The sequence below is a fragment of the Rhododendron vialii genome, chromosome 9a, assembly GCF_030253575.1.
Source record: "Rhododendron vialii isolate Sample 1 chromosome 9a, ASM3025357v1".
Classification (NCBI taxonomy): Eukaryota; Viridiplantae; Streptophyta; class Magnoliopsida; order Ericales; family Ericaceae; genus Rhododendron; species Rhododendron vialii.
This window is the reverse complement of record NC_080565.1, coordinates 3,580,103-3,604,719: the sequence shown is the minus strand read 5'-3', so window position 1 is coordinate 3,604,719 and position 24,617 is coordinate 3,580,103. Positions and strand designations below refer to the sequence as shown.

Below are 24,617 nucleotides of genomic sequence, written 5' to 3'. Positions count from 1 at the left end.
ATCAAGTTTAGTTTAGTTGGTTTGCTCATGTGTCTCCCCAGTAATGACTAGTGTTCGAGCCCCATGAGGAGCAGGTTTAGAGTTCAGAGGCTATGGATAACCTCTAAACCCCCGTTGACTAACGTACTAACCCCCGCTAAACCCCTCTGATGTATAAACTATGGCAAAAAAAAATTGAGCCTTCGTTCATATGAAAGGCCAACTTTCCCCACATGATCGGGATGGTTTCTTAAAAGCTACGTACCTGCACAAAAGCATTGAAAGCTTAATTTTTGGAAATGACCAGAGAAGACTTCGAACATGAAAAGTCCTCCTCCACCATATAATTCTAAACCTCGATCTGTGGAAATCACAACACTTCCTCTTTAACATTGTATTATCATATTGCTCACTAAGCTTTTTTTTTCTTTCTTCAAAGCCCAATTTCTGTTTTCATAAGAAAAACATGGCTGAGGCTTTGCTCATCCCTGCAGCCGATGCTGTCCTGGGTAGCTTGCTTCCCCTCGCAACCAATCAGATTAACCTGGCATGGGGTTTCAAGGAAGACCTCGAAAAACTCCGCAAAAGGTTGGAAATCATTTAGGATTTGTTACATGATGCTGAGAACCGGAAAATAACATCACATGCTATGATGACATGGCTAAAGAGACTCAAGGATGCAATCTGCGATGCCGAGAATGAGCTGGATGAATTGGCCTATGAAGCTCTTCGAAGAAAGATTGAGGTACAAAACCGGATGAAGAATAAGGTGTGCAATTTTTTCTCCCCCTCCAATTCGTTGTCGTTTCGTTTCAAGATGGCTAATAAGGTCAATAACATCAACAAAGTGCTAGATAGAATTTGTAAAGCAACAAATGATGTTGGTCTTAAATCGGTTGAGCAACTCATAGGTCCTAGTACTGTTGAACCTATGGAATTCAGGAACACTGGACCTTCCATAGGTGATACAACAATTGTGGGGAGGGATGGTGATGTTTCGGTAGTGATGGATATGTTATTGGATCGAAAGTAGAAGGTGTTTTACGCGTCATTGCCATTGTAGGAATGCCTGGGCTAGGCAAGACAACTCTTGCGCGGGTAGTTTACAAACAGCCTAAAGTTATGGAGAACTTTTGTGATATGAGTGATAAGAGTGACAAGAGAATGTGGATTTGTGTATCTGATAATTTCCAGGTAGATAAGCTATTGAATGAGATGGTGGAATCTCTTACTGGAAAGAAATCTAATATACAAAATAGGCAAGGAGTATTGAGAGAGCTTCGAAAAGAACTTAATGGAAAAAAATACTTGCTTGTATTAGATGACGTCTGGAATACGGATCCAGATTTATGGTCAGAACTGAGAAATTCTTTGATAGATATCGGTGGCTCTGAGGAAAGCAGAATTTTAGTTACATCCCGTAGTAGGGAAGTCATACAAGCACTGCAAGATTTACCGTCTTGCACCCATGAGTTGTTGGAATTATCGAAAGAGGATTGTTGGACAATGTTTAGGAATAAAGTATTTGCTAATGGAGGTCCAAGAGAAACTCAAACTTTATTAGATATTGGTAGAAGATTGGTAGCAAAGTGTAAGGGTGTGCCATTAGCGATAAACGTATTAGGTGGTTTCTTTACTCAAAGCTGAATGAACAAGACTGGGAGTCCATCGAGAAGAGTGAACTATATATGGAGTTCCCCAAAAAGTAAAGATAGAATTCTTACAATATTGAGGCTTAGCTTCGACCATTTACCGTCACCATCCTTGAAACAATCGTTTGCATATTGTTCTATTTTTCCAAAAGACCATGTCATTTCAAAGGATGAGTTGATTCAACTTTGGATGGGTCTAGGATATCTTCAACCTTCTTCAAAAAGCAAGTTGGAAATGGAAGAGTTAGGCAATGAGTATTTTAATACTTTATGGCTTAATTCGTTATTCCAAGAAGTGGAATTTGACGAGTACAACAATATCACAAGTTGCAAGATGCATGATCTTGTACATGATCTTGCACTCCATGTCTCACAAGGTACTTGTTTGACTTTGGAAGCTAGTGAGGTAAAGAACAATCCTGATATTCAACATCTGTGTTTGTTTTTAAGGGAAGAAAAACAGTTAGGTATTCCAAAAGAAAATGTTGAAAAACTGAAGACACTATTTTTAATGGAACATCTTCCCCAACACACCAAAGATTTTAAGAGTATTCGTGCCCTGCGTTTAGCAAAATCTAGGGTGGAAGAAGAATCTCTTGTGGAAGAAGAATCTTGTTCAATATCCAAGTCCATACATTTAAGATTCCTTGACCTCAGTAAGTCTTCTATTGTGAAAGTACCAAATATTATCACCAAGCTCTACAATTTGCAGACACTGAAGCTGCCATGGTCTTTAAAAAAGCTTCCAAAAGGTTTTCACAACTTGGTTAGCTTGAGACATTTCTATCTTGAAGATAATTATAATGATAAGAGGAAATTGATGCCAAAGAAGATAGGATAGTTGACATCTTTGCAAACATTACCATTTTTTGCTGTGGGTAAAAAGATTGGCCATAGAATTGAGGAGTTGGGTAGCTTAAGCAAACTAAGTGGTAGATTGCATGTGTATGATCTACAGCATGTGAAAGACAAGGAAGAAGCAGAGAAGGCTAAAATATTAGAAAAATCAGACATTCAAGAGTTGCAATTGCACTGGTACGGAGACCTTGAAGACTCTGAAGTCCTTGAAGAGTCCAACAATAACCATGAGGATGTGTTAGAAGGACTCAAGCCTCATCGGAATATTAAGGGACTAATTCTTACAAATTTTGGCGGAAGAAGATGGGCGTCGTGGATGAGTACAAATGCCCGCTTGCTTCAAAATTTGGTGAAGATCGAGTTGAAAGACTGCAGATTATGTGAGCAAGTCCCCGCTCTCGGACACCTTCCGCATCTTGCGATTATTGTACTGGAGGGTTTGCATAACTTGAAGCGTATTGGTCCCATATTTTATGGATCAGATGAAAGGATTGTTGGTAGTTGCAGTAGCAGTGGGGTAGCAACTGCAAGAGTATTTCCAGCATTAAAGGAATTCGAACTTTCTTATATGCCTCAGCTAGAAGAATGGTTAGACATTTCATCGTTTCCTGTTATTGCCACGAGTATGACAGAGTGCTTCCCTCATCTCCACAAGTTATTTATCCATGACTGCCCCAAGTTGATAACTATTCCAGGTAATGTGTTATCCATTCAGCATTTACTTATTACAGTGTGTTGTATTCATCATAACTACTAAAAAAATGAGGTATGATCAGTCCCAGCTTGTACAGGAAGATGTGGATTTAAAAATACTGCTACTTTAGGCTCGTTTGTGTTGATGCAAAATATTTTTACATAAAAGTTTATACATGCGAACAAGTGTGTGAATTAATTTTATTCTGCGTGGTTTGGGTGCACTCAGTAAACTTAAATTCCAATCGAAATTGGAACACCTGCTCACTTTTACCACCTTACATATATACTACCTCCGTCCCAAAATATTTGTCCGGTCCGCAAAACGAGTATGTAAAAATAATTCAAGTTTTGCAAGAAAAATTTAAAATTTTTTCAACAATTTTCTAAATCTTGACGAGTTCTTTTAATTTATACAAAAAGTTTGAATTTTTTCTTAAAAGAAATGCATTTTCTTTAATCCTCGTTTTGCTGTCCGGACAAATATTTTGGAAAGGAGTATATTTTCCCTGTTTTCTATTTCCTAACCCTTATCAATATTATGACCATACACTCAAAAGAATCCACCACAAATCGGTCTTAAAAGGACGAAACTTCAGTTTCCTCCATTCGTTTTTTTTTATTCGTTCCACCAAATAAATTAGTCTCACTACCAAAGTGCCATGTTGACTCATCCCCTAACTTATTTAGTACTATTTTTTTTTTTAGTACCACACACAAACTTACACACACCGCACCGGTGTGCATCTCTTTCACATGCACATATCCTGCAGAAAAAATATACTCTTCCTTTACTTTCCACCCCTTTTAATTTATTTTACTTCGACATATACACCAAAAGTCATTCAATTTTCTCCAATCACTACCTTAATTGACTCCAACTGAACAATAAATTCTTTTATTAGTTTATGGTGGAATGTTACTGAAACTGTGTACGGTTTAGGTACAAGATTGGTGTTGTCTAAACCATAACTTGTTGCCAAGATCTTGACGTTCACTAAGATTATGAGATGGCCGGGGTTGGCAAGCTAGTTCGTCTTTAAGATGGAAGTACGTAATTTAACTTTCTGATTTTTATCGTAAGCCATTTTCCTTCTGTTGGGATAAAACATTTTACTCCCAAGTTTATGTGGACAAAGTTCCTAAATTGGGACAATAGTTTTGCAGAAGATATTTCGGTCCAAACAGACGGAGCTTTAAAAGAAGATTTGCTAAATAAATAAATAAATAACCCAGTGAATCTCCAATGCTTCGTTTGGAACTTGTGAAAAAAAGAGAGGAGATCAGAAAATAACTAAGGAAAAAAATACAGTAATGCTACACACAGCAAATGTGCATAGATTTTGTGCACAGATTTTTTGTGGGGCCCACTACGGGTCCCACACAAATAATCCAAGCCGTTCATTAAATGTAAAACATTTTTTTAAGGGCCTCCACAAAAATCATCTCAATCCGATATCTATAAGTGTTTGATTCAATCATTTAACTTTTCATTATCCTGAGATTCGAATGAAAAGTTAAATGATTGAATCAAGCATCTATGAGTATCGGATTGAGTTGATTTTTTGTGGAGGCCTTTGAAAAAATGTTTTACATTTAATGAACGGCTCGAATTATTTGTGTGGAACCCGTAGTGGGCCCCACAAAAAATCTGTGCACAAAATCTGTTCACATTTGCTGTGCGTGTAGCATTACTGAAAAAATTATGAGCCAGAAAACCTAGGGTTTCTAGAGAAGTAACAAATATACTCGTATCATTGCCATAACCTGTTGGGTCCAATTGACAAACAGAAGCAACATTCAGCGGCTCGACATCCCTACAGGAACTTTGGATTCAATATTGCCCGAAGTTGACGTTTTTACCGGACGCGCTTCTACAACCCTTGTAGATACATTTTGCTACTTTGCTGTACAAAGTTACAGACACCCATTAATCCAGGATGCATTACGCAGCCTCACATCCCTCAATCACCTGTGGATTGTATCCAGTCCGAATTGGGGGAGTTGTTGGGAGGAGGGGCTGTTTTGCACCACCAGCCTTCAAGGATTGAGTATAGGTGAATTCGGAGAAGAGTACAGATATTTCCCCTGGCCCTCCACAAGTGCTGCATCACCACCACGGAGCCATCTCACCTCCCTGGAGGATCTAGAATTATGGGGATGGCCAGAGGTGAAGTCTCTCCCCGATCAACTTGAGCTTTTCCCTGTCTAGAGAGATATGGAAATTTGGGATTTCAGTGGGTTGGAATCTATGCCGGGGTGGCTGGGCAACCTTTCATCTCTGAAATCTTTGCGCATACGGAACTGTCCCCTTCTTGAGAAAAGATGCGAAAAGGGAATCGGCGAAGATTGGCAAGAGATTGCTTATATCCCATGCATTGAAATAGGTAACTTTATTCTTCGAATTGCATGTTTTATTGATTTCTTCTCTCTCTCTCTCTCTCTCTCTCTCTCTCTCTCTCTCTCTCTACAGGATTACGACATACGGCCACACAGATGTGTCTTGTCCATGTGCGTATGTGAAATAATCCATGAAATTTTTTATCTGACCTAATTATTTGGTGTGATTCTTGGGCTTTCAGACGAAAGGAAAATACAGTGGAGCTGAAGTGTACCCTCTCCATGCAGATAAAGCATGAAAGTTCCCTGCCAATCAGGTAATTTACCAATTTCTGCATCTTCTTTTTGTTTGCGTTTTTTCAGACTGATTAGTCTTTCAATGTCAATAAGTGGTTGTGTTCTCTCAATCTTACAGCCGTTACGATTTGTGAGGCCTCAATCAGCGAACTCTGTTGAAGAAAATAGTTCTTAAAAATTTAGCTCCTTATGTATTTAAATCCTGTAAGTGAAATGGTTTTAGTAACATGTTCTTCGAGTAACTGACCACTCATTGTACATACAAACTGAAAATTTCCGAGAATCAGTTAATGACGCATCTTAAGAATTGAATTGAAGTGTGTGCTAGTGCATTTTTAATTGTTTTAGAACCCTGTTGAAGAAAGTGGTGGAGATTACGATTTGTGAGGCCTCTGCAGTAAATCAGTGAACTCTGTTGAAGAAAGTAGTTCTTAACTATTTAGCTCTTGATGTATTTACATCCCGTGAATTTTAATGGTTTTAGTACCCTGTTGTCGTGTTCACTGAGCACTCAGTATAGAAACTAAAAACTCTCAAGGTGAACTTGATGACGCATCCTACGAATTGAATTAAAGTGCACTGGCACCTCTTTGCACAATGTTGTAAGACTAGAGAACAAATTAGCTATGAGGCTTCTTTTTCTTTTTGCCCCTTTTGCACCATTTTCTAAGTGTTTTTGATTCCTGAGTCTTTGACACAATGCGTATGCAAAGTCTGTCTGACAAACTCATGGTATGACTTGGGTTCTCAAAGGTCTTACTTGCTCATATATATTTTTGACACTGTTCTGCACATTTAGTTGTTTTAGCCTTGAGTTCTTGGAGAATGATTGCCACCTGGCTGACTGCAAATTGAAAAAAAAAAGCTTTCGATCTAAGCGCTTCTTGAAGAAATCAATGTTTGTTAAGGTAGGTTAAATTGAGGCTTTTGATCTAGGAGTTCAGTGTTTGATTGCACAAAAATGATGCTAGAAATAATGTTAAATAGGTGAGCTAGTCTTAGAATCCTGAGATAGAAATTATAGTGTTAATGCGTTATCGATTATCCTTTTTCATCAATCAAATATTGTCGAGGAGCATTGCCGGGTCTATTTTTCATAGCTCCTTCTAAAGTAATATATCAAACATATAAATTGCTATCTTGTTATGCTCCTTGTTTTCCTTTTTATTTTCTTTCTTCTGCCTTGGATGAGTTTATTTTTTTGGTTGTCCGCACTTTAAAATTCACCACATTTAAAGGCCTAAATATCTTATCACCACTGCAGTATTGTATCCAGCAATCCTACAGACTGATACCTTAACCACTACCCAGTCGGCTGCACTTTGCATTTTCCTTGAAAGCATGTATATGCACTGTCTTATTCCTCTCCTTTTCCCTTCTCCCTTCTTCTCCCTTGTGTATGGTTTATTGTGTTTGTCAATTTAGGAATAATCACAACTTCAATTTCTATTCAGTAGTTCTCCTATCAGATCATTAGAGGGCTGAAATACGTCAATTCAGCAAATGTTCTGCGCAGGGACTTAAAGCCTTGTGTTTTTCTTTGGAATGGCAATTACGATTTGAAGGTATGTAGTTTTTGGCAGCAATTGAACTCTTCACATATGGATACTAGAGTTCACATTTTATAGAAATACTGGCCTACAAGGCTACAACTTACTAGGTTAAGTTATGTGAATTTTACTCGGAGTCGGGACCATTTTTTGTGGTAGACCTGCCCATTGTAGCTTCCTATTCTTTTACTATGCTACTTCTTAAACAGATTGGTTGATATTCGCTAATGGATATGAGAATATTACACACATAGAGACTGAATTGGCTCCCATGTTTGTCGAGCTGGCACAAGTTCACCAGGTAAGAGGACATTGGTATACACTATGGGCCCTTTTATTTGACTGGAATGAGTATCCAAATATTCAGTGTTTGGTTAACATTTTTGCGATCCCGATTAAGCATAGCTCAGATATATTACTTCACTAATCTGCGTGGGATACACAATACCAACCGAAATCTAACAGATGTATTGTCACTGCAGTTGCAACATAAAATCTCGTATCATTAAGGGGTCCCAAGTAAACTTGATCAGTTGGTGGCGAACGGCTGCATGCCACAGAATTTCCAGCTTGCTATGGTCCTAAGGCTTTCACCTAAACAATGAGAAACAATGCACAACCACCTTGCATTCCTTTACTGCTTCACTCTAATAGGATGGATCAGGTCTTTAATTCCTCTCTCACATCGATCTTTCACGTTTCTTGTAAAGCAATTTTTCCCTCACATGTTCTTGTTTTCTTTGAATTCTTTTATGGAAACACTTTGTGTTCAAAGAATTTTATCAAATGATTTGAATTGAAGGTTGCATCCAAATAGTTGCTGCTGAAGGCGAGAGGTCTAACTGGGAAATCCAAGTGACTAGTGCCAAAGTAGCATTGCAGAATGCAGTTGCAGAGCAATCCAAGCTGTCTTTACACGAAGGTGTTTTCTACTCTTTCCTTTCCGAATGTGCCCTTGCCAATCCCAATGAATCCCGTGCTTCACACTGTGATCACCTCCAACCAACACATCCCTCAGAAACTAAAGCACTGTTCCCTTCCAACACAAAGAAAGACAACTTTTCCATCAAAATCCCTCAGAAATTGCATTAGCAGCAGACATACAATGGAGGCAACTGTCTGGTTGCTTGCGATAGCATCAGAATTCTACCCTCCACCCAACTCTGCTTGTGGTACAAGATCAACTGAACAGAGGAATCAAGACAAATTACAAGACTTAAGGCCGGCCCCCACAATCCTGTTCTCAGAGCAGGTGACCCCTTGCCCCTACTCTACTTTGCTATGTACTCCTTTCCTGTGTACAACACTCTTCCCTGCCCACCTTCAAAGTCAGCCGCATCATCGTACTCCATTCATTATCTTAATGGAAATATTTTGCCCGCAATCTGCTTGACAAAATTTGGTTTCCCAATGATGTCCATTGGCCGACAAGTCTAATTTCATAAAATCTTCCCAAGATGCCACAAAAATATGATATCTAATGACCTAAATATCAATGTTTATAGCCGTCAGACTAGGGCTTCATGTCCAAATAGCCAGCCTCAATCGTATTATGTTTCTATTTATGGAGAGTTAACTTGAATTTATTATTATAAGATAGCAACTCCCATAGTCTCTAGCTGTTGAATTTATGAGGAAAGCCAAATTTATCTGAAAACTATCCAATTTCCAATATATCAGGCCCAAGCTAAATGTTTAATCCTTTTCTGCAGGATTTTAGGTTTTGAAGATCAATTCCTCATGTCTGTTGTAAAGTTCGCATTTCATATGAGTTTGAGAATCTACTAGTTTCTGATGATGCCAAATCATTGAAGGAACATGAGTTCATCGATCAATGTAAGTTACCTTGCCATGGTACTCCCGGGAATACATGTGGTGCCACTCTTCAAATGAAATTCCCACCCTCTTAACTTCAAAAAAAGAGTTGGGTGTAAGCTGTACATTTTTAACATTTGGCTTTCAATCAAAAAGTTTTATTTCCCGGAAGAGATCATATACACCAGCTACGTATTCTTGTAGCTTTGTAATTGAGCTTCCTATTAAGCCAACGGAAAGTTGCATGATAGTATCGCAGGAAATGCCTTGTAGCACAGGTTTTTCCACAGGTATTTTTGGTAGGATAGTAATAGATGGGATTTATATTTTCTACAACAATTTGAAGTCACCTGACAATCAATGGTGTTAGAACTATGCCTAATTATTGCTCTTTTGTGAATAGTTGTAGAAGGCTTTCTTGTGTTAATTTGACATGTCGAATCATAACACCTTGGTCATGGTTTGATTTGTCTCCTTGTTTGACAAATTACTTGTGTGTCGGATTTGTTACTTCCAGCATGTAGCGATGTATTTATTGAGTATTGTTGCCCTTCCCTATTTTTCTTCGTTTTATGATGGAATTTGGTTCAAGTACAAATTAGATATGTTCATCACTCTGTCATGTAAAAAATTTTGCATGTTCAAGTGCAGAGCATGGTATATGCATGGAAAGGATTATGTTGATCAATTGTTTTTGTTCACAAAGATCATGTGTTGCTCAGGATTGGCAAACTACAATTCTGCAAGTGCTTAAGCTACTATCACATTGGTATACTCTCTCTCCCTCTCTCTCTCTCTCTCTCTCTCTCTCTCTCTCTCTCTCTCACAGTCACAGACACAAGAAAAAAAAAAGAAAAGAATTTGAGTCATGTTTTTGAACAAAGTATATTTTGTTAAACTAATATTCATATGTGGCATCTCATCCGAATGACGAGGATTACCTGAAGGTATGAAGTTGTCTTCTCGTACTATAGACTGTTTCCAAATCTACTCTATTTCAGTGACAAAAATGTTTTTGTTTTTTCCATTTCTTCCGGAAGCTAATGTACGATAGTTGCATACTTAATGCCTTTGAGTTTTGAAATCTGCTGAGCTTTCTATTGGGTTCTGAGTTTGAAGTACTTGGCCCAGACTAAGCACGAGAAGCATCAAAGTCTGTTGGAATGAAGTGCTTGTCAATCAATCAGTGTCTTTATACTTCAGGTAGCCATAGCTCTTTTGAAATCATTTGGAAGTATTCACCAATTAAATTTGGTTCTTCCCACACCTAGTACTACACACCTCTGCGCGCATGTGCCCATAGAGAGTTGGCTTCATATACTAAGTGCTATTACCCTTTGTTAGGATCATTTTGTCTTATAACTTTGAGTATTTGCCTTGGGGGAAATTTTAAAATGGCACCTGAACTTTGACCTAAATGTCCCATAAATTAGTTTATTTTAATTAAACACCAGTACTTACAAAACCCCCTAATTTTAATGGGTCCCACAAAAATCTAGAAAATATCCATAAATTTTTAAATATTATTTTATGGGGCCCTATAAAAAATCAGCTCCAGCAGACCTCGGTAATGACGGTAAATATTACTTTTGGATTCATAGGGGCGAATTGAGCAGTTTCGCCCTATGAATCCAAAAGTAATTCTTACCGATATCCGTTAAAGCTGATTTTTTACCAGTCCCCACAAAATAATATTCAAAAATTTATGGAAATTTTTCTAGATTTTTGTGAGACCCAGAATGGGCCCAAACGTGTTTTTCCTTGCGTGATTCCCTGCAAATCTTTCTTGTGATTAAAATTTCCGTAATTTAAACACCTACAGTCATATTTTGTCCAATTTGTGGTGACTTGGCATTTTTGTCACAATAGTAACCCCCAAAAGTTGCAGACAATCAAAACCCTCTCCTCCCCAAATCAAAACCCTATTCTCCCTCACACACACCAATCGGTGACCACCAACCTCCCTCCCTCTCTCTCTCTCTCTCTCTCTCTCTCTCTCTCTCTCTCTCTCTCAACACTCTACTTTTGGACCCTCCCAAATCACTATCCCACTACCTTCATATACACAAAGAAATGGCCGTCAGCCTTATATCCATCCGACCGATCGGACTCCGCCCTTACTCCACACGGTGGCCACCGTAAGCCCCACCAGAAAAAGCCTTCACCAACGCGAAGGCGAGAAGAAGGCTCTGGCTGATGACGACCAACTCGGCGGTGTTTCACTGCGCCAGTTCCCATCAGATTTTCCCTCAAAAACAGAAGAAAAAATCCACCTTCTCCACAACCCAAATCCCTAAAAAACAGAGGTGGATAGCCATTGGAGAAGGGAGTTGAGAAGTGGGTGTGATGAGTTGTTTAGGACTGGTTTTGAGGCATTTAGCTGTGGCCGGAATTTCATGCCAGATGGCGGCGATTTGGTCAAAGTGAAATCACTGAATAGAAGATTCCAACCAGTGAAATCATGCCTCCTCTATGTCACCACCAATAAGAGTATCTGGAGCTCGATCAGTGAAGTTATCCAATGTGGTTATGGCAGCAACTATGCTGCCAAAGAGGGGGACCCATCAAGCTTTAAGGGTTTTGAATTTGTGGACCGATGGGGGTGGGTGGTGGCGGAGAAGGGTGTGTGGGAGGTGTTTGTGAATGGGAGGGGAGAGAGAGATATTTGATTCTCTACAGCTTTAGGGGCTACCTTTGTATGCCAAAGGGGCACTTAACGGCAGAACAACACCACGTCAGAAATTTTCATCACATTATAGACGGAATATGAGGTTAGGAGCCTCAATTTGGGGGTTTTGTGAAGCACATATACCTGATTGAAATAAAGTGAAGTTTAGGTGTTCATGGGACATTGAGTCCAAAATTCAGGTGCCATTTTGAAATTTTCCCTTTGGCTTATTACCTTCAAGTTTTCAATCATTGTTGCTTAGGAGGGAGTAAGTCCGAATGTGCCATTTGTTATATAAAATGTCTGTGCAATAAACATGTCAGATTGTTTCTTCTTCTTCTTCTCCTTCTCCTCCTATAAGACAACTTGATTGTTAGGTAATTGGAAATGTTTGTTAGGTAGGTGCAGTGATAGTCTTTATGCTTTGAATTAATTCTCCACTTATATACCAAACATTTGTTATCAGTTTCACTTACTATGTGGAAACTCATTCCTCTTAATCTTAAAATATGCAGGGTAAGTAGAAACTGTTCTGTGTAGGCATGGAAGTATTAATTTTTTTTTTTTATGACGCTTTGATGAATTCCTATTCCAGGCTCTAGTGTTCTACCAATTTCCATGCCTTGATGCAAGCTTCTATTATTCCAACCTATCTCCCTAAAGAGTGTTGTCAGTGGGAAAACTATTATATATCTTACAGAGAATCAGGTTTCTCTCATTAACAGGTATAAATGCAAATACTTCAAAAGTCTGTGTTTCATCAAGAGGCCATTTAAAGGCTCCGTTCCAGAACTACTTATTTTGTAATTTTCAAGCTTAAAAATAATGAGCTTATTGAAATATAAAAATATGCAATATGAATCTTGTTACTATGGTGCAAAAAAAATTGAAAAATTATTTTCATAAGTACATTTTTTTTAGCTTGAAAAATTTAAAATAAGTGCTTATTTTTAAAGAAGGTTTCTGGAACGAAGCCTTATTTAATTTAAGCCCTCCAATTTACTTTTGTTTGGTTCTTTTATATAATTACTTGGCGAGTTTAATGTGTTTCACGGGTTTGCAGGTTGCAGATTGATGGATGCAAAATGGAGTTTCCGAAAGGCTCTTGGAGTGTTGCGGTGGAGATTGGAGGCTTGAATTGTGATCCAAAGAAGGAAAAAATGTTGGAATTTGCTTGCTCTGTCCGGACAGGAATCACGGCCTTCCAGAGGGACCTTAACGAAGCAAAGTCAATGCTGAGCCCGCCGAAAAATCCATCCGGATGTTGGTCAGTCCTGTCTTGACGGGCGACTTGTGTTTTGTTTTATTTTACGTTTTCTGATGTATTTTGAGGCCCAATAACTATAAAAGAGCAATCCTAGCTCTATTTTCGGGTTTTGAACTTTTCTGAGAAGGCTAGAGAGAGGCAAGAGCAAGAAGAAGAAGAGATCTCCATGGTTTCCATCAGCGAGAGCTTGCAGCCACATGTAAGGCTATATATGCACTCCTTCAAAGGTGAAGATTGAAGCTTACTGTCAAATAACTCTGCTAAAGTAGTTTCTAGTATTCTTATTCAGCTTGGATTATGGGACAAGAACCCTTTGCAGTCTATGAAATTGATTTCAACTTTTTCAATCTATTTCGTGTTGTATTCTAAAGCTTGAATACGGGTCATACATGGGTTCTCGTGTTTGCTAGTTGGGTGATTGAGATATAGGTTAGGATGATGCTATGGTGTCCTCGATCATTTTGGGAACACTATAATTTTTGGCATAACTTTACTATTATGAGCATAACTAAAACCCATTACAAGCATAGCATAACCCAAACAAGGCATAACCAAGGAATATTCAAAAAATCAATCAAGGCATAACCAAACCCAACTAAGGCATAACAAACAAGTTATGCCTTGTTATGGTTCTGTTATGCTTATAATAGGTTTTGGTTATACTCATAATGATTTTGTTATGCCAAAAGTTACGGTGTCCCCAAAATGACTGGGGACACCGAATTCATTCCCTATAGGTTATGCCTGGAAGACGTATTGCTCAATTAGATGAATAGCGCATTGACAGGGATCGTACTAGTTAGATAGTTTGAGCTATGTGATAGTCTATTGATTATATAGTTTATTGGCAATTATTGATAGGAATTGCAAACCCTTGCAATAACCATTTTGATCTGAATAGTGAACTGAAACTATACAAACTTGGTTATGCGAGAACTGGATTCAAAATCCAAGATTCTCTCTCTTGTGTTTTCGCAGTATTATTTTAGTAGGCTTTTAGGATGATCCTATGGTGTCCCCGGTCATTTTGGGGACACCGTAATTTTTGGCATAATTTAACCATTATAAGCATAACTAAAACCTATTATAAGCATAACAAAACCCAAATAAGGCATAACCAAGGAATATCCAAAACACCAACCAAGACATAACTAATAAGTTATGCCTTGCTATGGTTCTGTTATGCTCATAATGGTTTTGGTTATATTCATAATGGGTTTTGGTTATACTCATAATGGTTTTGTTATGCCAAAAGTTACGGTGTCCCCAAAATGACCGGGGACACCAAAGTCATTCCCTTTTAGGAAGAGTAGATATTAATTCTCTTAAACCAAATTTATGTTCCTTGGAATTACGTTATGAATGGATTGCATGGTGGCATAACCTAGTCTTATAGTCTTTGTGGATAGAGATAGACAACCGTACTTGTACACTATTCTCCCTGTAGAGGTTAAAGCACATCTGATGTCGCCTGGGAGAGGGCAGTGGAAATGGGAGAAAGAATCGATCTACTATTTTTGGGTCACACAAATGTTTTGCCAAATTTTGGAGCGGTTGCCGGGGTTGGAAATGTGAATGAATTGGGGGTTATTTGGCAATGCATAAGCCAATACAACATAATAACATAACATAACCCATTTAGTTCCCAATCATTGAGGGTATGGGTGGGGGATGATTGGATACAGACCTAACCTTTGGGAATATATGTACAAAGTGACTGCTCTCAGAATACCACTAAAATAGTAGCCCCCCTAAACCTCCAAGAATTGAGGAGCTACAAGGCCGTTTTGTTGTAAAATCATGCCCCTAAATCAAAGTCATATGGCATGAGAGAGAATAGACTTAGAGACCCAAATCAATTTATGTGTACATTATCATGCTTCTTTCATTGATAGTCCAGAGTATCGGTATCCCATATTCATGATGGGAGTTTTTCCCCTCTTCATTGTGGGGGTTACTCTCCTATTCATTGTGGAGCTTTCTTCCCATTCAATCTGCCATTCACTCCACATATTGAAGGCTAAGCCGCATTACAAGGGTCAAGTTCTACCTATACAAGGAGCATCTCATTATAGAGTTCCCCACCAATTCACGCAAAAGTTCAATACTCTTTCCGTCCATTTTTAAGTGTTTCGCTTCGTAATTTCAACTAATTAATGAAACATCATTATTACACCTTTCACATTAACTTTTATCTTCACTTTTCATATTTACCATCTATGGAGATATCATTGATCATTATACTTTTTACTCACTAACTTTTGAAAATAGAATATACTTTTAGGGGCAAAATAGAAAATGTATCAACTTTTACCCATTAACTTTACAAAATAGACATTTATTAATGGACAACCCAAAATGGAATACTGGACTCTAAAAAGGGCGGAGGGAGTAGCATTCTGATATAGTGTGAGAGAGAGACAAATGCTGAGTTAGTTTGCCAAGATGTTATTCGGTGGCGTTCCAACGTTCATGATCCGTGTAGAAACTTTATATCCATCTCAAAACCAATTGGCAATGAGTGGAGAGGTCTCAGATGTTATTAAGTCATTCCACTCCCAAGCAATGTGGGATTCATTTCCTAAACAGTCTGAGCTGGATCAATCCTGGGAGACAGATGCCGGGTAACCTCAACACCCTCCGGTAGACAGTGAATTTGTTTTAAGGACATCGTGTGAAACACGGGTTTCGATTTACTACTGTATTACATATTCAGTTTGCAATTTCTGTATCCATTTTTCCATTCCGTTGTAATTATATTTTTGTAATTGTAATAGAATTCGTATTCTGAATTCCCTGTTTGTAAACATTTTGTACAACAGCCGGGGACTATTAGTATGGTTGCTTTCTTTCATTTGATTTTTACTGTATTTCTGAATTTAGGTTTTAATTTCGGTCTACTGTGTTCTTTGTTGGCAGCTGCAGACTGCAAGGCGAATTGAGTAATCTCAAACCATGTTCGACGCCTATGTCTTATCCGTTGTTTCATAAAGTTATGAAGTCGGCTAGTTCATTAGGAGTGCATGGGTTAAATGTGTGGTTGTGGGTCTTTTGCATTCCTTACTTAAAAGCTATCCAGAAAATCCCCAAAACCATAGCCATTATGAAACATTTTAATTAAAATTTTGCCATATTCTTCCCACTATATATGGAGTTTGTTACGTTGGTTGTATTCTACCAGAGTGTGATTTCTTTCTTTCTTTCTTTCTCTTTGCTTTTACCGAGTGTGATTGACGTTTGGATTGTTTAACTTCGGTGAATACATGTACCCAAGTTGCAAGAGTCTTTCCTTTCAACTAGTGTAAGTACATCTATACGCGGAAACATTTTGATTTTATATGGTGAAGTAATTACTTGCCTTTCATTCTTATAGCTAATATGAAATTAACCAATAGAATATAACTATTGATGCCAACCACCTTGATTTTTAATGCAATCACCAATTGACCTTGAGATTTTTGTTTGGCTCCTTCCTTTTACTAAGTGTGATTGACGTTTTGATTGTTGAACTTCAGTTTTTATACACACACACGAGTCTTAATTTCCTTTTCAACTAGCAAAGGTACATCTATATGCACAAACGTTTTGTTTTTATATGGTGAAGTTACTTGATTTTCATTCTTATCTCTAACATGAAACAACCAATAGAATATACCTTCTGATGCTGACCACCTTGATTTTTAATGCAATCACCAATTGAGCTAGAGGAATTTTTTTTTTTGGCTCTTTGCTTTAACCGAGTGTGATTAACATTTTGATTGTTGAACTTCAAAGGATATATGCCTGTACACAAGAGTCTTCCCTTTTCAACTAGTGCAAGTACATCTGTACGTGCAAACTTTTTGTTTTTATGTGGTGAAGTTACTTGGCTTTCATTCTTTTCTCTATTATGAAATCAATAGAATATAACTACTGATGCCGACCACCTTGATTTTTAATGCAATCAACAATTGACCCGGAGGAAATATTTTTTTTTTTTGGTCTTTGCTTTTACCAAGTGTGATCGAAGTTATATATGTGTGTGTGTGTGTGTGATTGTGTGTATACACAAGAGTCTCCCCTTTTCAACTAGTGTAGGTATATCAATACGCGTAAACTTTTTGTTTTTATATGATGAAGTTACTTGACTTTCAAAAACTAATAGAATATATCTACTGATGTAGACCACCTTGATTTTTAATGCAATCACCAATTGACCCCGGAGACCTTCATTTTGATATTTGTCTTATCTTCTGTTGTGCACGTGGATACGTATGGTAAACAATTGTGGTGCCCGTGCTACGTCCGGAAACCAAAAAAAAATCTTCTCCGTTTTGATGTCTCATCGATTGATAAGGATTTTATCCCTGTACACCACATTACTTTTTGTTAAGGACAAGAGCAGCAGCCGCAAGTCCGAACAATTTGAGGGGCAAACTAGCTAGTCTCATATTCTATTGGAGATGTTCATTATTCGGCCCTTTACTTACATCATCATTGGTAAGTTTAATGAATTCTTGAGGCCAGGAGATATAAAACTATTCTTGTAAAAGAAAACAAGATATAATCTTCGTATATAAATTAATGATCCAAGTAAGATGTTGCCATATTCTTCCATTACAGAATTTCGTCATATAAAGTTGACAATATATGGTACACAATACATATCGATTTCGCAGTTTCTAGTTATCTAGCTTGTAAAGTTGAAATTCATTATAGGCGGCTTATTTTATTTTTGTATACGACAGTTCTCCATGTGCTTCATGTCCATAATTATTGTCCATTATTTGTTATGTTGCTGCAAATCAATGGATGTTATATGATTATTCTGTGGGCATGTGGGAGTCAAGAATCTGGGTTGTTTTTTGTTTTAATAAGACAAAATTGAATAGTTTTGTTAACGGATGACTAACGGAATATGGAAAGTGAAACAGGAATGTGAAGCAAAAGGGAGATTAATTTGATTTCGAATACTTGAGGGGAGATGTTTGTAATAGCCAGAAACCCCGGGAGACGTTTGTGTAGTTTACCCATAGAATTGTTTGTACTTGTGAATGATTTGCAAGGTGGCCGGCATAGATTCATATTTATCATCCAAATTAAAAATGTTTTGAGTACGTGTTTAAGTTTATAAAGTACTTGTTACCAAAATTCTTGTTTTCTTTCCAATCGACGGAGAATCGACGGGAAACCGTATCGTAAAGCTTGCTGGAATGTGGGTGTGAAAAGTGGAGTTTGGTTCCTTGCCGTATTTCAGGACTTCTTTGGAAACAAACAATGAAGTGGATGAAGTATGGGAGAAGATTAACAAAATGGACTTTATTAACCCTCAAAGTAGAAGAACATCCAATCGAGATGATTGAGTGAACAATTACAAGTTAATTCTACTCCTAGAAAAGAAAAGATAAAGGCCTGATTGGCGTTGTTTGTGTGTCCTTGAAACTGCTACTAACTTGTACTTAAATAGGCCTCCTCACATTACATTTGAATTCAAAACTTTCCCCCCAGAGTGGCAGTTGAAAACTTCTTGAATTCTGATTATGAACTTCCTTCAACTGCCGATCATGCCCACGTTGAGAAAATTATCTCGTTGATTGCGGTTTCCATCCTCTTCAATCGTGGAATCATGGGATCCACGCTCATGTGACACCTGTCACTCGATCGACGGTCCAAAGTGCCATCAGGATACGCCACGTGTAGGTCAATCGATGGACCAGACTGTTTATAATTTCACCATCGATTCACCTCTATTCCGAATCATTAAGTCAAGTCCATTCTATCCTCACATTTGTTCGTATTTACCCTTGCCACGTGTCACCTAATCGACGGGTAAAAATAGAAATCTTAATTGTGGTACAAACAATGCCCCCCTTATTTGTTTGAGTTAAAAAGACATCGTTTAACTCGAATAAATAATTCCTTCGCCTCTTCCAAAAGGCGTGGTTAACACACGAGGCTCTTCCAACGTATATATATTCTCTCGTTTATAAAAATTAGGGCATCGTTTGAAACCATCAACTCCCGAATCGATGGCGCGTAAGAAAGCTCCTCAAGGCAAAGCCATGGCTTCCAAAGCTTTCTCCAAATCGTCGTCTCCTCAGACGACTCAGAAGAAAACACCGAGTTCTCAGAAAACGGAAACCCCAACAGAGTCATATCCCCCAAGGTATCCTCAATGTTTACGGGAGGCACCACAGTTTCCTCTTTATTTTATTTCTGTAGTTGGTTGCCCCTCTAAATTCATTCTGGGCCCTATTTATTCTCCAACCCCTCCTGATTCACTACCAACTTACTATCCGGTGAATTTTGATGAGCCCTTGCTCCTCTCACTCCCAGGTCTCCATCGCACTGGCTGGAATACCAGAGGGACAATCCGATCATGGCCCTCTGTATTTCCATCTTGGACCAATGGGTAGACCGTATGAGGGGATACTTACACCTCTCGTGGCGTGCCATGGGAATTTACGAAACCATAGACTTATCCACACAGGCCTTTGAATTTAACCCTAATTTGATTGCTGCTGCCGCCTGTTTTTGGTCTGTTTCATCCAACACCTTTGTTTTTCCGTACGGCCCCATGAGTCCCACAGTCCTAGACATTGCTCATTTGACTGGCCTACCGTGTATAAGTGCAGAAGTTAACGCTGCTTTGGATCATCGTCCTTGTGATCCACCGTTTGAGGCCTCTACTGATAATTCGTGGAGTTATTCACACTTTATATCCCTTTTTTGCACTTCTGATCTCAGAGAACCATCATTTACTGAGAAAGTGGCCTTCTATTTGTATTGGCTCAACAAATACGTGCTGTGTGTGTCTGGCTTAAAGATCACCAAAGAATATGTCCGTTTGGCCATTTGCTTAGCTCAAGATGCACAGCTTGCTTTAGCTCCCTTTGTACTAGGGACATTATATAAAGGGTTATGGACATTCACAAATAATAAGATCACCAGTAACTGTGGTGGCCCTTTTTGGATTCTCCAGGCATGGTTGTATGCCTATTTTTCATTTCTTAAACCTCTAAGTTATTTTCCAAGAAGGAAAGATGGGGGTAAGTGTTTGAGCTATGCAGAATATTTTTTAGCTCATGAGCCCAAGCATGAAGATTCATCTTTCAAAAGGTACTTCACAGCTTTCCATAGTCCTCCTCTCGAGGACTCTCCTACCTGGCTGCCTTTTAAGGACTGTCGGTACTCGTCATCACAAAGGATTGAACCTATCCTCAAATTTTTGGTGCCAGCCCAAACAGTTAATGAATTTTGGGCTAGCGTTTTGATATCAAGATTCCTGTCGATAGGATTCTCCCCCTCGACCACACGCTTTTCCAATTGCAGTTTTGAAGTCTACATGCCAAATCAGTGTGCTCGGCAATTTGGTCTGTCACAAGGGATCCCTGTCCCTCATACACATCCATGGATTAAGGACTTGGCCAAAACGAGGCCAATTGTGACCCAGACCTCTCTAATTACAGAACTGATTGGACAATTTCAAGGCATCAAGGCCAGCTTCCAACTAGCAAGTTTTGTAGCCGAACCCTCTCTTACTTCAGAATTTGAATTGTTTTGGGACTGCATCAAACCCACTATCTTCAATAAAGATTTGAGCAACTGCCTTTTGAGACTTGATCCTGAAGAATCCTCATCAGGTATCTTTCATAAAATCATCCCTCTTTATTTTGTAGACATAGAGTCCTAAACCTTATTAACTATTTCTCATTGTTTTAGTTCCTGAAGAAATTTATGTCCCAAGAGGCCCAAAAGGCCAAGACAAAGGGAAGCAACCCGAGGTTTCACTTCCTTCCAGGAAAAGAAGCAAGACCTCACAAGCTCGAAGTGCCTTGCAAGATCCCCCACTGATGGCGGATGCAATGAAAGGTCTTGATTTGCCAGCTCGACATGCCAGTTCCCCAGAACTTGCTGAAGATTCTGAGATACTGGTGACATTTAAAAGGGTAAAACTTTCATCTTTCTGTCAATTTGGACTATAGATATCATCTGTTACTCCTCCATTGATTTATTTCTTTCTCATTTTAGAAAACAAGGAGGAGACTGCAATTGGCACCTCAATCAGAGGATGAATGCAGTAAAGATGAAGGTTTGACTACAAACCAATTAATACCTGTCAATTTCTTCTTCTATTATTCAATTTGATTTTTCATTTAATATCCCTTTACCTTTAACATGTTCAGCACCAATTTCGGATAAACATGTCAAAATTTCTGAAATGGATCACGAATCAACCTTTCCAGAGGTTCAAACATTTGATCCAATTACTGAGCTTATCTTGAGCTCTATACCTAATTCCCCTGTGACTCTGGGAGTTGATTCCCCTGTGGAACAAAGAACCACTAGTGCTGAGCAACCAGGAATTCATTCTCCAAGTCAGGGAGATAGAGTACGGGAATCTCTTTTTGATCAATCCAGAATTCGTTCTCGTATCCAAGGAGAATTTATGTCAGAGTCCATAGAACCATTGGTTGAGGCAACTGAACCCTCAGGGCAACAGCAAGTTGATAGAGAAACCCTCACTCCAGAGTTGGTCCTCATCCCTACAACTCCAATAACTTTTTCCTCACCTGCCCATGGGGCTGATACTGAGTTACCAACTAATTCACCAAACTCTGACTTGGACCTCATGCTGACTAAAACCAAGCAATACTCTGAGTTCTATTCCAAGTCCATTTCTGAGTTTTCTGAATCTCTGACTTCTCCAACACCATCTGAGCTTAGTGAGGAAACAAAAGATGAGATAAAAACCTTTTTCGGGTTACTTGAACTTCCACTGTTGGAACTTGCCACTAAACATTCTGTAGCTTTTTCTGGCTGTATCACTTGTTTGATATCCAAGAAAGTTTTCCCACTGTCTGAGCAAATCAAACTTGAAGAATTTGGCTCAATTGTAAAGGAGAGTTTGACAGTAGCAGCCTATTGTCAGAAAGAAATGAAGAGCAAACAAGATACCCTTAATCAATTTGCAGCCATCTCAGCTAATTTGGACACAATGGGGAGCAATATACATCAATTGAAAGATGAGTTGCAACAGATCGAGGATGAAAAGGCAGCCCTTCTTGTTCGTTTGAGTCAGCTTGACAATCAACAAAAGATCTTATTATCACGCAAAGAGTTGATCAGTCAAGAATTGTCCAAGATCTCCTGTGATGAGCAAAGCACTAAGGCCATCATTGCTATGGCCAACACTGATCTTCTGAAATATCAGGAAAAATACAATGCTACCAACAGCAAGTGGAGCTATTTCTCCCAATTGCTCTTAAAAACCAAACTCAGGAATCCATGATTAATTTGTATATTATAACTTATCATTTTGGCCTCTAATGTTTCAGGCATCTCATTAGTTGGACTCTGCATTTTCTTGCAATGTTTAGCCTTGTTTGCAGGCTTTTTACACTTCTTTTCTTGAAATATTGATATTAATTTCGAAGTTGGTTTGTCTTATTCCTGTATTTATCCAAAGTACCAGAATCTTTTAGCAACCCATGTCCCTACTCGATAGAGGAAATCAACTATTCTTACTCATTTCTTTTGGAATTTGAAATAAACCCATCGAAAGGGTCAATTCATAGGAAATCACGAAACCAACCAACCAGAGTTAATCCTTTCCTTGGTAATTGATGTAAATTGTGGCTAACCATTTCCTTCTTAACCAATGGAATAAACCAATGACAAATCATGGAAAATACCAACCGTCACTTCCTCCATTTCCTGTTAGTGGAGTTGATCATGGGTAATAACTACTTTTAATTAACTGCTTGGAAACTGAACCATTGTTCACATTTTCCTTATAAATTGGATCTTTGTGGAATGATTACACATCGATCCCTTTCTTTTCAATTGACTTCTCATCTTCATAGTCAAATTAGCACCATGGACATCGATCTAAACACTCCCTCGCCTTCTTTTGATACCATCGATCGGCCACTTTCTCCTACTACAGCCATTTCAGGCTGGGATGATCCTTTGCCTTCTAACCCCCCATCCATTTGGGGTAACAATCTACCCACTGAAAGGGTTGTCGTCAGAATGGAGGATCCTCCTCTATATCCTAATTCGAGTGTTCGACGTTCACACGTCAAAGTCAGTTATCAATTTCCCTGGGTCAGAGACGAACCTCAGGCAATGTTACTGGATTCACTACTTTCTATGCCATATAGGCCAATGCCATTTCAGCTGGCAGAGGCAGGTGGCAAACCTAGCTTGGAAAATCATGAATCCCTTTTCAAGAGGGCCAAAAATCAACAAGCTTATTGGAAGGGAATGGTTAGAAAGCCACTTTTCCCTGTTGGCTTTTCTGATGACCAACCTGACATCTCCCCCTTACCTGAGAACCCTGATTGGTTTCAAGAGTTGGAGAATCTGAGGTATAATCCTCCACTATCTCAAGCCCACGTTGGGTATTCGATTTATAGAGATTCTGATGAAACTACAGCCAAAGAGCTATTGGCTGCTTTTGCTTTTTTGGATATTCACATTCTGGAGGAACATGTCCCCTATTTGAACTTCTTATGGGCATGTGAAACTCTTCAATTTTATGAGAGTAGCCTCATTACTACCCATCTTCATGGGTTCAAATCTGCACTGCCTCTTATAAGGCTTTGGATGAAGACCAGCACTGCCGCTTTCTATGATCCCTTTTGGGTTGATTATGAAGTTCAACATGACAAAGTAGTTAAGCTTCATAACAAAGTGTTAGATTTAAATCACTCCAACTGGGAACTGCCACCAAACTCCTCAAAAGCTCTGTTCAAAAAGCATCAAAACTGGCTTCGGAAGAAAAACCACAAGAGAGCTCACCTCTTGGCTCAAGCTGAAAAGAGTGTAATGGCCATGAGGCCATTAGTAGATAAGAAGATAAAGATGGATGCAGAGGCAATGGCTAGGGACAAAGAGCATTCGTTCCTGACTTATGCTTGGGAAAAATTCCATGTTTTTGTTACTTGGAGTTTCCCACATTATTTTGAGATTATTCGGATTGATGCTGATGGAAATCCTATCAATGCCTGAATTTCCTTTCTAAAATAGGAAATTTATGTTTATTTCCTTTTATGAGCAGGAAATGTGACTTGTTTTATTCTAATGAAAAGTTTAGCCTAAATTTATAGGCTTTCAGTGATGGTCTGTTCAAGTCTGAATAATTTGTCCATCCGTCGATTTCATGTTTTCATTCGTCAATTAACTCCCAAGGGGATGGAAAATATGCCTTTAAATACTTTCCATTGATTGTTCTTTCATGGACACTTCCAAGAATAGATTCTAACTGATAAGCACCACCTCTTAGAACTTTTAACACACGAAATGGTCCCTCCCAATTTGGAGACCATTTACCAAAGTACCCTTTCTTTTTCTTATCTAAAGGCAAAATTGCTTTCCAAACCAAATCACCTTCTGCAAATGATTTCTCGTGGACTCTTTTATTGTAGACTCTTTCTAAATTCCTTTTCTGTGCTTGCATGTTGTTTAAAGCATCAATTCTGGATTCCTCCAGTCCATCTAATTCTTGATACATT

At 38.6% G+C, this 24,617-nt stretch overlaps 1 protein-coding gene, 2 long non-coding RNA genes and 1 other non-coding gene across 5 annotated transcripts in view; 2 read left to right on the top strand and 2 right to left on the bottom strand.

Moving 5' to 3' along the window:
• The first annotated feature begins 275 nt into the window (after positions 1-275).
• LOC131301997 (putative disease resistance RPP13-like protein 1) overlaps positions 276-24,617 on the top strand; it is a 40,306-nt gene continuing 15,964 nt past the window's right edge. For both annotated transcript variants that reach the window (XM_058328548.1, XM_058328547.1), the window contains exon 1: positions 276-567. In XM_058328548.1, coding sequence (XP_058184531.1) covers positions 446-567 — 122 coding nt within the window. In that variant the 5' untranslated portion in view covers positions 276-445. The remainder of the gene's footprint in view (positions 568-24,617) is intronic.
• On the bottom strand, positions 4,262-4,955 carry LOC131302006 (uncharacterized). Its single transcript, XR_009191513.1, has 2 exons — positions 4,878-4,955; positions 4,262-4,499 (listed from the first exon to the last, which is right to left on the bottom strand). It is a non-coding gene; the product is annotated as an uncharacterized LOC131302006 (long non-coding RNA).
• Positions 7,395-13,468, top strand: LOC131302000 (uncharacterized). Its single transcript, XR_009191506.1, has 7 exons — positions 7,395-7,670; positions 7,852-8,033; positions 8,172-8,621; positions 9,082-9,205; positions 9,836-10,387; positions 12,448-12,577; positions 12,916-13,468. It is a non-coding gene; the product is annotated as an uncharacterized LOC131302000 (long non-coding RNA).
• LOC131302154 (small nucleolar RNA snoR100) lies at positions 14,903-15,010 on the bottom strand. Its single transcript, XR_009191628.1, has one exon. It is a non-coding gene; the product is annotated as a small nucleolar RNA snoR100 (small nucleolar RNA).